This window comes from Dipodomys merriami, unplaced genomic scaffold (assembly GCF_024711535.1).
Source record: "Dipodomys merriami isolate MVZ:Mamm:240054 unplaced genomic scaffold, mDipMer1.0.p SCAF_14, whole genome shotgun sequence".
Classification (NCBI taxonomy): Eukaryota; Metazoa; Chordata; class Mammalia; order Rodentia; family Heteromyidae; genus Dipodomys; species Dipodomys merriami.
In genome coordinates this window covers 20,841,854-20,857,923 of record NW_027202715.1, presented here as the reverse complement: position 1 = coordinate 20,857,923, position 16,070 = coordinate 20,841,854, and the positions used below count along the sequence as shown (strand labels likewise).

The 16,070-nt window shown below is 35.5% G+C and overlaps 1 protein-coding gene across 2 annotated transcripts in view; it reads right to left on the bottom strand.

The window, feature by feature from the left end:
* The window catches only part of Ctnna3 (catenin alpha 3), a 1,374,363-nt gene that overhangs the window by 1,282,550 nt on the left and 75,743 nt on the right, over positions 1 to 16,070 (bottom strand). For both annotated transcript variants that reach the window (XM_070021006.1, XM_070021007.1), the window contains one exon: positions 10,473 to 10,665. In XM_070021006.1, the coding sequence (XP_069877107.1) occupies positions 10,473 to 10,665 (193 nt within the window). The remainder of the gene's footprint in view (positions 1 to 10,472; positions 10,666 to 16,070) is intronic.

Here is a 16,070-nt window from a genome sequence, read left to right as displayed (position 1 = left end):
AGGTATGTGCCTATCATCCTAGCTACACCAAAAAACATAACAGGTCTGCCTGGGGGGGGGGGAGAGATGGAAGAGAGAGAGGGAAAGAGACAGACATCTTATCTCAAAAATAAAGCAAAAAGCACTGGAGATGTTGCTCAAGTGATAATGTTTTTATTTAGTAGGTGCAGTATCCAGTATCCAGTACCAACAAAAAGAGGGGAGGGAGAGAAAGAATGGAGGAGAGAGGGAAAGAGAGGGGTAGAAAGAAAAAGTTTTACTCATATGAAAAACTTGCACAGTTCTTTCCAAACTGATTTCTCAGTAATTTTTTTCTTTTTTTTTTAATGTTCATGCTATATAATGACCTCTTGTTCTTAACATTAGATGGTCTGTCATAAAAGAATGACCCATAAAAGAGATTAAGAACAAGTAACCAAAGAGATATAAAAGGAAAATTAGGTCTGGGTGGTGCTCCCTTAGTCTTGGAAACAGTATTTTAGGGAAAAAAAAAAAAAAAAAAAAAAAAGAACCTAGCCATGGCTCACACCTGTAATCTTAGCTACTCGGGAGGCTGAGATCTGAGGATCATGGTTCAAAGCCAGCATGGGCAGGAAAGTCCGTGAGACTATCTCCAATAAACCACCAGAAAACGGGAAGTGGCACTGTGGCTCAAGTGGTAGAGCGCTCGCCTTGAGCTGAAGAGCTGAGGGACAGCGCCCAGGCCCAGAGTTCAAACCCCATGACTGACCAAAAAAAAAATAGAAATAAAGAACCAATTCTGTCAAATGTGATGCCACAGACATAAAAGTTTGTAAAAAGCTGTGAAAGAATACAAGAATTCATGATGAATATATAAAGTAACACCACAATAGCAAAGTAGTAAGTAGAGCAAAAAAGTTGTTGCCAGTAATGCCACTACTGTCTGGTAAAATGTTAACAGAATTTTAACTCTGTGGTAAGTAGCAAACACTCCCAAGAATGAACGTCATCTGACTGTGTTGAGCATGATAACTTACAGCCTGAAGTATTAAAATGACAGAAGTACTCACAATTTGGCAGTGAAGCTTTATCAGAGAACAAAACGTTGTCAACATAACCTATAATTAAAGGCGTGAGACTGAAAAATCTCCCTCAGGACAGGAGAGAAGAAGAGATGGAGAAGACCAAAGACTAATGCATAAGAAAAATGAAGAAGGAGAAGGAGAAGTAAAGGGAGAATTTAATATATAGTGTCATAAAAGAGAACAAGGAGGGGGCTGGGATGTAGCTCAGTGGCAAAGCGCTTGCCTAGCAAGTGCAACATCCTGGGTTCGATCCCCAGTACCAAAAAAGAAAAGACACAAAAAATACAGTTAAAAAAAGAGAACAAGGAGGGAAATTTTCAAGGTGCCAAATGTCAAATGTAGCACAGGAACAGAGGAAAATTTAAACCATGTAAAAGTAATTGGACTAGACAGTAAGATGTCCAAGAAATAGAGCCGACAAGGTAAAAAGAGGATTCAGAGTTTAAGAGGAAAGTAGAAAGAAAGAAAATGGAAGTTTTATTGAATATTTGCCAGTTATCAGGTAGGGGCAAGCTAGTATGTGTGAACAAAGAACCAGCATAAAAGGAAGATAAATGAATGTGCCAGAAAAAAAAAAGGGTAATTAAAGAACAATTTTTTCAAGAGAAGGGCACATGTATGCTAGGACCTAAGTAATCACTGGAAAGATTAGCTTCAAAGAGAGCAAAAGGAAATTCTATTTTCTTTTATACTAAAGGGAGAGATGAATATTAAGAGTTCAGGTTTGGTTCCTGACCCTCAGAAATTACCAACAGTTTAATGTACTTTCTTAATACTAGAATATACAACAAAACAATAATGTTCAGACTCATCTCATATGAATATAAACTTTATACCACCTGTCAGCATTATAGCCAACTCTACTATTTCTGTATACATTCATAAAATGACTACTGAGTGGTTCCTCCTATCTAGGCATGAAGGACAGTAGTCATAGCTAATACATGAATCACACTTTGATTTCAGACTAGTTACTAGCTGAGACCTCAGGCCACATTTTAGTTTCTAGGATTCATCACAAATCAGTCTGCTAGCATGCATTAAGTCTTTGCTCTTGAATTAAACATCAAAGTAAATGGCACACGGCTTACAGAAATTCTCGTAATTTTCACAGTTGGTGTTACTGTCATTCCTAAAACCAGCTTTTCTATATAGGTCCATCATATCATAGGTTTAGCCCTTCAAGTGACTAAAACTAGAATGGCACACACAATTAAGAACTTCCCAATTGCCCACATACTTCATAATGGGTGACAATGAAAAGTTTGCTGAGAATAGCAAGTACACTGTAAGAAAAGCCTGGCACAGAATTTTTAAGTGTGCACTAAAGGACACCATGTTGAGTGTTTTCAAGCAATTAGTGGTTTACAAGCGATGTAGCTAATTAGCTCATCAGTCTTCAATGGAAGTGTTTCCATAAACATTCTGCCTGCTACAGTACACCATGCGTGCATGTTAAAATGTGTTAGAACAAGAGTTCCTTTTAAAATAAAGGATGAACTCCCTTTCCTGAAGCACACTATACGTAGCTGGAAAGACTATTGTATTTGTGACTTAGTAATTCTCTAAGAATACTCTTCAGATAGAGCAACAGTTAAATGCACACATTATCAATGCAGCAATAGTTGGACATAAATAAGGGTAGCAGCTGTTGCCTTTGAAACCATACATAGGCTATGAGTAATTGTTAGTAAATGCCAAATATTTTATCTAAGCCCTAACTGAAGGGTTGTTGAGCAAAGTGGTTGGAGCTGACTTAAAGACAGTTAACTAAAAAAAATATTTAATATAGCTGAGCTTCTTAATTTTTTTCAATATGAGCTCTGGTAATTTTTTAATCTTTAGTTTGCTGCCATATGATTTACTTTCTTATACCAAAATAATGCTTTAAGCAATTGAGGATGCAATAGATAACACTTTAAGGGTTTGATACTGAAAATTCTATGTCATTCATTGTTTCAGCAAGTACCCAAGTCTATTGATAACAAGATTAACTGCACTTCCAGTATACCATTTTTCAAGAATAGTAGCTTTTAGAAGTAATCATTTTCTTTGACTATTATGGATGATGGCAAATCTTGATTTTTAATTCCTGCTGGAAAAGTCTATAAACCTCAGGTCATACAATTCATGGAGATGAACTATCAAGAAAGAGGATTACATAGAAAATATACCCAGAGTAAACAGGTACAGTGGCTAGGAATGACTTCTAATGTGCTAAATAAAGCACAGTAAGATTAATATGGTTCACAACAATTGAATATTTCAAAATAATAGAATTTTAATGTTCCCAACTTAAAATCATTGAGACGTGTCTAAAGTGATAGATATGCCAATTATCTTGAGCTGATCATTACATATTATATACATGAATTGAAATGCACACTATACCTAAAAATATATATGTTTACTATGAGTCAAATCAAATATACATTAATTTTTAAAGAAAATATACCCTTCACACATGTATTATGCACATGAGGAATCTATACATTTCTCAACCCAAAAGTTTCTTCTCATTGGGAAAAGAAAAAGTCTCCAGACATATTGACAATCCAGCCAGAAATATTCATGAACCGTGAAAAGTGAGGTAGTCATCAGCTGCTGCAGGCCTAAGCATCACAAATATGCAGCTGGGAGGGAGGCTCCTGCATTAATACACTAGATAGCATAGCACTTCTTTTAGTATAAAATGCCACAACTCCATATTTAAGAAAGGATAGCTAAAGTTAGACATCTCTTGATGGATTCAAGAGCTCTTCATTAATCTTCATGTAACTCCAACTGGCTTATGGTGGCTTGGGTGGAGACCTACTATTAAAAATAGATGGAAAAAAATAGATGGAAAGCATTTTAGCAGTGGCAGACATCCAATAAATTTGCAAGTCTTCTTCCATCTGGCATACATGAACGGGAAGCCTGAGTACCTGTTCACAGTTGCGGGCTCTGATAGGCATAACTGCCAAGGCTACTGACATCCCCATCAAATAAGTCATGCCAAAGAATAGGGGGGTTGGGGACTGGGAAAGGGTCCTGGATTGTCTGGACAAAATATGAAAAAAGCTGAACCCTAATCTTTCCCTAAACACTCTTGAAATCTTGAATTGTTTATTGTATGTTAGGGACGCCATTCTTCTACATCTATTTTATATGACTAGGAACCTAAAATGTGTTATTATTGAGGTAAGGAAGTTAATGTTTGTATGTACTAATATTTTAATGCTCCAGTTCTATCCCTTAAAAATTATAAGCAAGTCTCTACTTTTTTACTGCCCAGCTTTCCAATAAAATATCAGCTCAATGAGAGTCTGCCTATCTATCTTGTACATTTCTGTTAAGCCTAACATATTAAACAGTCTGGCTTACAAAAAGACTTCAATAAATGTTGCATTTCGTGCAAGGAAGAAACACAGTCTCTGGAAAAAGATAGGTTAAACACAGACCATACATTCTTAAATGTTTATGAATTCAAAGTATATTAATTCTGTCACAATTCTCTATTCTTTGTAGTTTTGTGCACAGACAACACTTTTGCAAAGAATCTTTTACTCAACATAAGTTAAATAAAGTACCATGGTCTTACCATCCCTAGGTAATCCCAAAGAAACTGGCCATGTGCATTTGCATATTTCAAATGTTTCCTAGTTTTTAAAATTACCATACAAATATTTCAGTTCAGAAACAACATCTCAACAAGCACCCATCTTTAAATATCAATTGCATTTCTACAAACCAACACCAGAAATATAATTGTTTGAGTCTAGAAACACACCATACATATATAGAACTTTGGCATTTGATAATAGTGGAGAACCAAGATTGTTTTTCAAAGTAGTTGTATCAATTTGCATGCAATTGCAATGCACAACAGAGCCTTTTACTCCAAAATCTTTTGAACATATGGTAGTATCTTACTTTTTGTTTTGTCATGTGAATTGCATAATATGGTACCTAAATTGCATATCTCTCGCCAAGGTCATACATCTCTTTGTGTTTTTTTATTAATGGTATTCATTTATTCTTCTATGAAAGTCTTTGCATCTCCATTTTCCTTTGGTTCATTTTTCTTCTCTTATTGATCTGTAAGAGTCTTCTATCTGTTCTTAGAATTATTATGTCTATGGCAATATCTTTTCTAAGTGTCTTCATATTCTTTAAAAAATATTTGAGTTTAAAAAGTTCTTAATTTTGATACAGTAAAATGTATCAGTCCTTTTATAGCGTTTTGTTTCATGTTTAATAAATCTTGTTATACCCTCAAAGTCTAAACAATAATCATGTTTCTATTTTACTGCATTTACAATTTTTTAGATGTTTAGAGTCTGCATTTATCTGTAGTTGATTTTTGTGCATGTGTGTATGATTATAAGAAGCAAATGGTAGGAGAGATTGAAGAACAGAGAAGCCAAAGAACGTGAATGTGGCAGCTAAGAGCATGAGAAGCTGTGCAAATAATTTTAAGCCTTTCTTCAAGAAGTTAGAAAAATAAAATTAAGAATTCTGAGTCTGACTACCAGGAAGCATCAGTTAATATTCCATGATTTCAATTAGAACTTGAGAAGTGATCCTTCTAAGAGTAAGAACTAGACAGAAATAGGCCAACTTCTTAAAATTTTAATTCTATAGTGTTTCCCAATAATTCTTAACATCCAATCAAATATTACCCAACATACCAAGATAAAAGATTATATTCTCAAAAAACAATAGAAAAAAACATACATGAGAAATGAGCCTCCAGGAGAGCTACAAATTGGACATATCAAATATGCAAGTTAAGGGTAAATAAGATATCAAGAAACGATAGAATCTGCAGCAGGTAATTAGAATTTGTAGAGTTTTTAAGCTGGGCACCAGTGGCTCACACCTGTAATCCTAGCTACTCAGGAGGCTGAGATTTGAGGATCATGGTTCAGAGCCAGCCCAGGCAGGAAAATCCATGAGACTCTTATCTCCCATTAACCACCAGAAAACCAGAAGTGGTGATAGAGTGCTCACCTTGAGCTGAAGAGCTGAGGGACAGCCCCCAGGCCTAGAGTTCAAGCCCCACGACTGACCAAAAAACAAAAAACAAAAGAATTTGTAGAATTTTCAGAAAACTGAACTGAACTGTATCATATGGAAAATTTGAACCAAAAACTATAAAAAGCAAAATTTCAAATATAATTATTGACTCAAATAAATGTAGCTGAATAGAGAATCATTATACATAGTAAAAGTCAACAGAAAAGTTCCAGATTAAAGCAAATGTAAAATACAGAAAAGAGAAAAAGAAATATGTGAAACTTGGTGCTGGGGATATAGCTCGGCAGTAAAGCACTTGCCTAGTATGTATAAGGCCCTAGAGTTGACTCCTGGCACTATAAAAACAAGTAAATAAAATCTCAAGCATACAATCATAATATAAAATGAGGAATAAGACCTGGGCACTGGTAGCTCACACCTGTAATCCTAGCTACTCAGGACGCTGAGCTCTGAGAATCATAGCTCAAAGCCAGCCCAGGCAGGAAAGTCCATAAGTTTTTTATTTCCAATTAACTACCAAAAAAAAAACAAAGTGGAGCTGTAGTGCAAGTAGAGCTCCTGCCATGAGTAAAAATGCTCAAAGGACAAAGTCCAGACCCTAAGTTCGAGCTCTAGTACCAGCACAAAAATAAATAAAATAATAAATGAAGAATAGTAGAATGAATAGAGACATTTGATCACAAGTTCTCTAAAATATATAGTAGACATTAAATAACAGACTTTAGAAGTATTATAAGTGCCTAGCAATATAAATGCCAAAAATGTTAAGGCAAATCATAATAATATTACTAAAGCAAAAGACAGGTACATACTGAGTCCATGTATTTTTCAAATGGCTTATATTTTCAGCAAGGATATCAGACTAGGGCTTATATTCCTTAACAAAGATTCAGCAAGTAAACCATAATTATGATAGATAATTTGTCATAAATTTTAAAAAGACCCAAGATTTTTAAAACAAATTTATAATACAAAAAGTGAGCTTTTTATTACTTTATTTGTTTAACTTGTTTTTTAGCAGACATTAACCAAATGCCTGCTATACTTCACGTACTGGAAATCAAGTAAGCCCTAGAATCTAATACCCTCAAGGAATTGAATCTGAGTTCACTAAGTGAATCAGTATTTGTTCTTTAAAATAGTCCTACAAAAGAGAAGCTCAGAGTTTGTAATGAAACAGAAAAAAAAAAAAAAGAGTACCTAAATCAGCATCTAGGAGTCAGGGAGTACTTACTGGAAAACATGCCCTAAGCTGGGCTTTTACATGAGAGTAAAAATTAGCTGAATGTGAAGGGAATCACTGAGCAACAAGGACCACTCAAGATGCTCCAAATTGGGTTTTTCTTTTTCGGGGGGGGGGGGTGTTTTGTTTCGTTTTGTTTTGTTTGCACATTCTGGGGCTTGAATTCAGGGCCTGAACTGTCCCTGAGCCTTTCTGTGCTCAAGGCTAGCGCTCTATACCACTTGAGCCACAGCGCCACTTCTGGCTTTTTCTGGCTTTTTATTGGAGATAAGCATCTCATGGATTGGGCTGGCTACGAAATGCGATCCTCAGATCCCCAGCTTCCTGAGTACCTAGGATTACAGGTGTGAGCCACTGAAGCCTGGCTGCAAGTTGTTCTTATTTGGAGGAAACTTTGGTGTTTTTTTTTTTGAGCGGGGGTGGCGGGGGTGGAGATCAGGTGGGCAGAAAATGGCAGTAAATGGTAGTATCGGGAAATACTATAAAAAATTATAGTAGAAACCAAATTATGAAATGCCTTTGGAATATGTTAAAAAGTTAAAATTATCCAGAAAGATAGTCTCCCCTAATCCTACAATAGATCCTAAAAATAAATTTTATCAGGAAAGGAAAAGAAGCATTATATTCATTTTTAAAAGATCTGTTTAGGATGATGAAAAGGGTAACACTGATCAAGATAAATTATACTCAATTATACTCATAAACTGATAGGTTGTATTGACTTTTTTGTACAACTACTTAAAGAAAAAATTTTAAAAAGAAAAGATGTACTTGACTTTGGAGCAGAACTAATGCAATTATCCTAAATTTAGAAAGAAATACTAGGAATGGAGAAGGAAAAGGTCTGAAAATAAAGAGGGAAATTTTGTTGAATTTAGAGTCTAATTAAAGAAGCAGACGGATAAGAAAAAACAAGTCTATACTGACTTGATGATGATGTTACAAAACACAAGAGAAAGTGGGGTCTAGGGCAGTAAGAAGCAGATAGAAATGACAATTTTACTTCAAATTATCTTGTCTACTATGCTTTTATATAGTGTCTGAAAAACCTCTATCAAATATGTCACATATAAAGTATATGACAAGGGCTGGAATGTGGCTTAGTGATAGAGTGCTTACTTACCATGCATGAAACCATGGGTTCAATTCCTCAGTATCACATAAACAGAAAAAGCCAGAAATGGCTAGCCTTGAGCAAAAGAAGCCCAGGGACAGTGCCCAGGCCCTGAGTTCAAGCCCCAGGACTGGCAAATAAAAAAATAGAAAAAAGTATATGACAAGGAACATCCTTTTGGAAAAACCATTCTGAAGGCTCCTATAATGAGACCAAAGAAGGATGTTCTTAGAGGAAGAAAACAAAGGTGCAATGTCTGTTAAGTTAAACAAAGGAATTTTTTAAATCTATCATTTTTTATATTATAAACTTGTTTTAAAAATCTTGGCTCTTGAGGGGCAGGGGGAGGATGGGAAGGGATGGGAAGGGGAAAAAAAGGAGGAGGCTACAATGCTTGATAAGAAATGTACTCATTATCTTGCCCATGTAATTGTAACCCCTCTGTACATTATTTTCACAATTAAAAAAAAATCTTGGGGCTGGGAAGGTGGCTCAGTGGTAGAGTGCTTGCCTTGCATGCATGAGGCCCTGGGTTCGATTCTTCAGCACCACATAAGCAAAAAGCCGGAAGTGGCACTGCGGCTCAAGTGGTAGAGCACTAGCCTTGAGCTGAAGAGCTGAGGGACGGCGCCCAGGCCCAGAGTTCAGGCCCCACGACCAGACCCAAAAAAATAAATAAATAAAATTTTAAAAAATCTTGGCTCTTTTAAAATCTATGACAAATTATCTATCATAATTACAGTTTACTTGCCTAATCTTTGTTAAGGAATATAAGCCCTAGTCTGATATACTTGCTGAAAATATAATCCACTTGAAAAATACATGGACTCGGGATGTACCTGTCTCTTGCATTTAGTAATATTATTATGAGTTAGTAATATTATTATGATTTGCCTATGTGCCTCTGATCAGATAAAATAATTTCAAAATGAACTCCAGCAATTGGAAACAAGTGATTAAAAAAAAAAAACTAAGTTGAAGATACAGCTTAAGTGGAAGAGTACCCATTGAGCAAGTAGGCAGCTCTAAGTTCAAATGAAAGTACTCACAAAAAAATAATAATCAATATTTTAAAATTCAATATATAATAATTCCCTATATCACAAATTTCACCTGAAGTTTATTGTGGCTAGCATATTCATTTTAGTTATATTTGGTTATTAAAGACCTTCTGGATTTTTTTTATTTAGATAAGGTCTTGCTATGTAGCCCAGTTGGGCCTAAACTAGTGATCCTCCTACCTCCACTTCCAGAGTGTTGGGATTTCAAACATGCACCACTGCACCCTACTCTGACTTTCTGATTTCCTTAAAGTTACCTTGGGAGTTGTAGGAGAAAAATATTTTGACATCTTAACCATCTTTTATAAAGCTAAACAAGAATATTCCCTATTCTTCTTCCTTCCAAAATGGTTACTTGCAGCAAACTGATATACACAAAATTATTCCATCGACCCAAAAGAAAACACTGAGTAATTCTTTTTATAATGTCCTGCTAATGAGATTTACATTCACTAGAAAATCATTGTATTACCTTAAGCTATCCAAAGGTAAAAATGTGTGCTTTTATTATGTAACAACTAAGCAGTAACTGGGGTTCTGCATAGTTCACAAAAAGCATTTTCTTAAAGTTCAGTAAATACCAACCTCCAGAAAATTGAAAAATAAAAAACAAAAATGTACTGGCAATCAGATCTGAAATGTCTATCCCCCAAGTGTTTATGAGGAACTTCATACTTATTTATGAATGAGCAGATATGTCTTCAGCTTCATTAGTTTTCTCTTTGTTTATTATAGATAAGTGATGGCATAGTTAGAAGTGGGGAGTTGTCTACAGAGACTGAAGAGCTGACGACAAGAGCCAGGACAGGGACTCTGAGCCTTGGAGCTGTCTAATGAGCCACTCTGCCTCCCACAGCTAGCTCTTCACAGCTCTGTGAAAGACTAATAAACTTAAGGCAGCAAAAACAAAACACTCACAAATCTAAGTCAGTAACAAACACCCCAAGGATATGCAGTTTGCTCCTGACCAGGACTAAAATACTTACTCTCTTTTCGAACTTCCTCCAGTGCAGCAGTAAGTTCTTCCTTTAAAATGGTAGCTTCGTGGGCTATCTTCTCTCCTTTGTCTAATAAATTCCACGTTGCTTCCTCTACAGAAGCTAGAAGGACTCTGGCTCTTTTCGAACGTCCCTTTTTCCTGTTGGAAGGATTCTGGGGACAATTTACAAGTGTAGTAACCTAAAGTTGGGAAAACAGGAGTAATTCATTAGAAAATGTACAGGAAAAATGTTCAACAAGAAATGTACTCATTATCTGACTTATATAACTGTGGCCCCTCCATATATCACCTTTACGATATAAACAAGAAACAAACGAACAAATAAACAAAATGTGCAAGAAAAACATAATCTTCAGATAGTAGAGCCCAGAAGAAAAAGAGGTATTTGCCCACAAGTCAAATAAAGGCATCAGGCACAGTGTTCTCAGCCCCCAAAGTGCCCAACTAAACATTAGGATGAAGGATATTAAATCTCATCAAGCTTTTACTATTAGAAGAATGCTTGAGCATCTTTGTATATTTTTGTTTTAATTACAGAAACTTTATGTATGGTAAATTAAAAGAGCTTACTAAAGCTGTCAAATGGGAAAAGTGGAAGGCCATCTCTCAGAATTATAAAATTATAAAATAAAATGTATATTACTTTGTAGCTAGTAACCTATATTAAGAGAGGCAAAATAATTACAACTAATTTGATATTAGTTCACTTAGGCTAAGAATATGTATTATTAATATTGAGTAAGAACACACAGAAATATACAAAGTCATGATTACCTCAGAGAGACAAAGCCCCAGTGCTCATTATCATCTATTTTCTTGCCCTTGTCTCTTCTTGCTCTGTCTCCTATTCTCCCCTCATCTTTGTTGGGCCTCTCTAACAGTTCCTCCTCAAAGTCCCATATCAAGAGTCCTTTCCTAACAGCCCTCATTCCCACCTTCTCCTGCTCAATCCTCTGCCCCAATTTGCTTCTCTTCAAAACAGAGCCTTGAAGTGTACACCGTTAAAATACTTAATAAACCTGCGGGGCAGGAAGGAATGAATCTTCAACAAAAAAAGAAAAGACAAATTTATGATCAGAGCTTTATCTGGAAATGAAGATTAAGATATTTGAGAGGGGGAAAGAAAAAAAGAAAACCTCACACTGAATTACATTATGAAATACATCCATTGCTTTCATTTCTTAATTAAACCTTGGATCCTAAAGCATGTTTCAGATAAAAACTGTATAAGCAAAGCTTTTAAAAATCCCCCTAGGGTAAGAGGGGAAAGAATCCTGCATCCCATGTTTCAACTAGAAGACCTGAAATACCTACTGAAATTGAGGCTCTGATGACAAATTGGAGAAATGATAGCTGTATTAACTAACGGGATGGAATCCATCCCCAATGTATAGATAGGTCAAAATATCATTGTGCCCATAAATACACACATTACTTGTCAATTGAAATAAATAAATCTTTTCTAAAGAAAGCTAGCTGCCTGCATTTCATCAAATAGAGAAGGCTAATGGCAATCATGTACTGCATCTTTGATGGCAGACTGTATAAAACCCTTTCTGCTCTGCAGTGCCTAGAGATTTTGCTTGTTTGTTGTTAGTGGAACATTAAATATTTGTGTAGCTGTGATTTGGACCCATTGCTTAGCTAAGAACTGAGACCTTAAAAGCTATGAAGGAAGTTTTACTTGACCTTCTTGCCTGATGATCTTGTTTTGTAATAATTTGCTCTATTACCATGCTTATGACTCAGAGTGGAATGTTTTGTGGAAAATCTTTGTTTCCTTGCTGAGAAAACAAGAAAAATCACACTACCCTATACAATATTGTGAAGGTCAAATAAGGTCAAATGTTATATTATTGTTGTTTTGTTTTGTTTTATTTCTTGCTTTTTTAGTAATACTGGGGTTTAAACTCAGGGCCTTGAACTTGCTAGACAGGCACTTCACCACTTGAAGCTGGTCCCCAGACCACCAAGTCATTTTGTTGTTGTTTTGTTTTGTTTATGGATGTCAGTATTGGGGCTTGAACTCAAGGTCACTGTTCCTTAGCTTGCATACTCAAGGCTGGTGCTCTACCTCTACCACTTGAGCCTCAGCTTCACTTCCAGCTTTTTGGTGGTTAATTTGAGATAAAAGTCTGCCTGGATGGCTTCAAAATTCAATCCTCAGATTTCAGCCTCCTAAGTACCTGGAATTACAACTGTGAGCCACTGGTACCCATCCCAAGCGTCTTTTTTTTTTTTTTTTAATTTTGGTGTTTGTGGAGCTTGAACTCACTCAGCTCTTCAGCTCAAGGCAAGCACTCTACCACTTGAGCTACAGCACCACTTCCAGCCAAGTGTCATTTTTAAATGCATAACATGACACAAATATTTGTTTTCATTCATATATATATATATATACATGCATATATATATAGTAGTCTGTTTGCCACAGAGTTTCAGAAAATTGTTTATGAATAATCTTCGTAAAAAGTATTCTCTCTGAACTTAACTTACTCCAGGATTCTTCCACCCCCACCCCCACATGCTAACTATAATGAAAGCAGTTAACAAAACACACACTATATGCTTAACAACCAGCTAAGTAGAGGTCATATGTCTTCATCTCATGGATCATAAAAGGATGCTAATAAGTCTGATTTATTACATGGACTTTCACAAACTCCCAAAGGCAACTATTTCATTATTGTCCCCATAATTTTACAGAGTTAAAAGATATTTGTCCAAATGAAGACAAATTATAATAACTGCTGAAAGCTTTCATTTAAAATAAAGAATAAGCATCATTGTCTGATATTTGCCTTCAGAATGTATTTTCAGTGCCACATTTCATGATGCTTCCCACTGCACATTCCTTCTCCATTGTTCAGATCCTCCATGCACCAAATGTTTCCCACAGAATAGCCTGGGCTTTGAAATTAAAATGAGCATTCCAGAAATGCTTTGTTCCTTATAATAAATGCCAGAGAAGTAAGAAATGTGAAAAGAACATTGTATAAGAACATTACGCTTCCATTTTTAAAAATGCCCTTAAAACTTGTAAGGTCTTTATTTGTATATGTTGTTTGAACTTAAGTCTTTCTTAAATATCCCTAATATAGTTATTTAATATTTACTAAAATTATGTGACATTTCCAATGATTCATTTTATTTTAGAAAGCAAATATGTCTTGGCAATCCTGTGGGAAAAAGAAACCTAAATTTTTTCACCCCAACTCACCTAAGGGATAGAACCTACCTCCTCTTATCAGTGTGTCTGTAACTCACTATAGCAGATGATTTCACCAAGGCTGGGGGTGGGGGAGTTACATATATTATCTGAAAAGGTCTCTCATCTTTGAAAGAATACCAGCACCCAGTAAAATTAGCTTTAATTTATTCGGCAGAATTATTCTGGTTTTTTCATTTCCCTTTTCAGTATAAAATAAGTTCCTTTTTAAATAAAGAACTCAAAACTTGAGTTGCAGTAAATTCTAATGCAGAGTCCAAGTTCAAATTTTACTAATTTTATACTTTGTCAATGATAAACCACCTCCCTGTCTCCATTTTTAGAACTTAGAGACCATGTTAATATGGAAAATCTCCAAGCTTGCAGTGTTAGAGAGCTTGGGTTTGCTCATATCCCTTAATAGATCCACTTGTCCTAGGTTCCAAAGATATACCTTTGTCAAAGTTACAGGAAGGAAAGTACATTATGCACACCTGCAAAAATATCATGAAACATGTTATTTTGTACGATTAACATCTAATATTAATCATTAATCTTAATTATTAATATTAGTATTTATTATTATTGTAGTAATAATAAATAATAATTACAATTATATACAGTAGGAGCTCCTCATTGAAATAGTCATAAAATAAAGGTTTCATGATATGAAAAGAAAAATTCATACTTCATTAATTCTGCAAGCTTAAAGTTCCATAAAACCAGTTATATTCTACATGGTGTATAATATTTATATGCTAAAACTAGAGTGAAACCCCAAGGTTTTATAACCCTTCCTAATTCAGATGTACTTCTCCAGATGTTCCAAATATACTGAAAATTAAATTGATCTACTTAGTAAACCAAGTCCTTGTGCCAGGCCAGTGCACAAGGAGAACACACACTACATGACATGAGGTTATGATTTACTTGTGTTTGTTGTACAGTGAAAAGAATTGCTTTAGCATCTCAGACACTACTAGCTTTGTGGAAATTTTTCAATGTCAACTTGAGTAACATTTATATACCATAACCACCTTCTTTCCCAATCTAACTCTAATTATTTTTTCTTTCAATTCTATTATCATTATGATATGAAAAAGCAATGCTCACATATATATATATATATATATATTCTTCTTTATGAGCTAAAGTACTTTGAATTTTAACCTTCTCCAATAGCTCATAGGAGCTTTCAGGGCTACTTTTGTTCCCTTTGGTTAAATTTATAAAATAAAATACAATGCATTTAGCCAAACTTTGAGTTTTTAAAAGAAATTAAAGGAGTAAAACCAGTGATAACTACAAGGTACTATCTAGTCTTGGGAAGAAAAGATGGAGGGAATTCTTTCTTCAAGCCATTGATAACTACATATATTCCTTACTCCTTACCCAAAACAATCCTTCCTGACTTAACATTACTAAGGAAGACTGAAGGAACCTGGCGATGTATACCTCTAATATAACATTCAACACTCACCCCAAATCAACCAAAGCCTTATCTTAGTTCATTTCAATCCAATAAACATTTATTGAGCACGTTTATTGTGTTCAAAAGAATACTCCAAGCATTTGGAAATAAAAATAAGTAGGCTCCACGATAGTGATAACTAACTAAGGAATAAAGGGCAGAATAACTGCATACACTTATGTGTGTACAAAGACAGTTTTGCAGGGATGGGAAGGTGGCTCAGTGGTAGAGTACTTGCCTTGCATGCATGAGGCCCTGGGTTCGATTCCTCAGCACCACATAAGCAAAAAGAAAAATGCCAGAAGTGGAGCTGTGGCTCAAGTGGTAGAGCACTAGCCTTGAGCTGAAGAGCTGAGGGACAGCGCCCAGGCCCAGACCAGACCCAAAAAAAAAAAAAAAATTGCAAAGACAGTTTTGCCAAGATTGAAAACATTCACAAAAATGAAGCGGATCCTAGGGTTAAGGACAGATGTCTTTCTCCCCAAGACAAGGGAATGGTGAGCCAGGTAAATAAGCCATCAATGAAGTTGTAGGCCAGTGGCTTGACCTTGGAAAGGTCTCCACAAATTAGATAGGGCCACTCACCCCAGGAATCAAATGGAAAGGTAATGGTAGAACAACAAAAATAATATTCAGTCAATCGGATTATATTGGGAAGAGGTAGCAGGTCCAATCTCTTGCTCCATCTTTGAGGGTACTGACATATAAGCTTTGAGATTCTGGAAGGAAAACTACACCTTCATTAGCTGTTCTACACAAAACTGTGAGGTGAGTACTATATACTTGTGGCTTCATAGTATAAATGGGCAGAGAGGAGAGCTTAGCTTTCTTAAGCCAGTCATGATTTCCATGAAGTCTGGATAAAACCATTCGAGAGACACACATGAAATTTAGTGAAACATGGG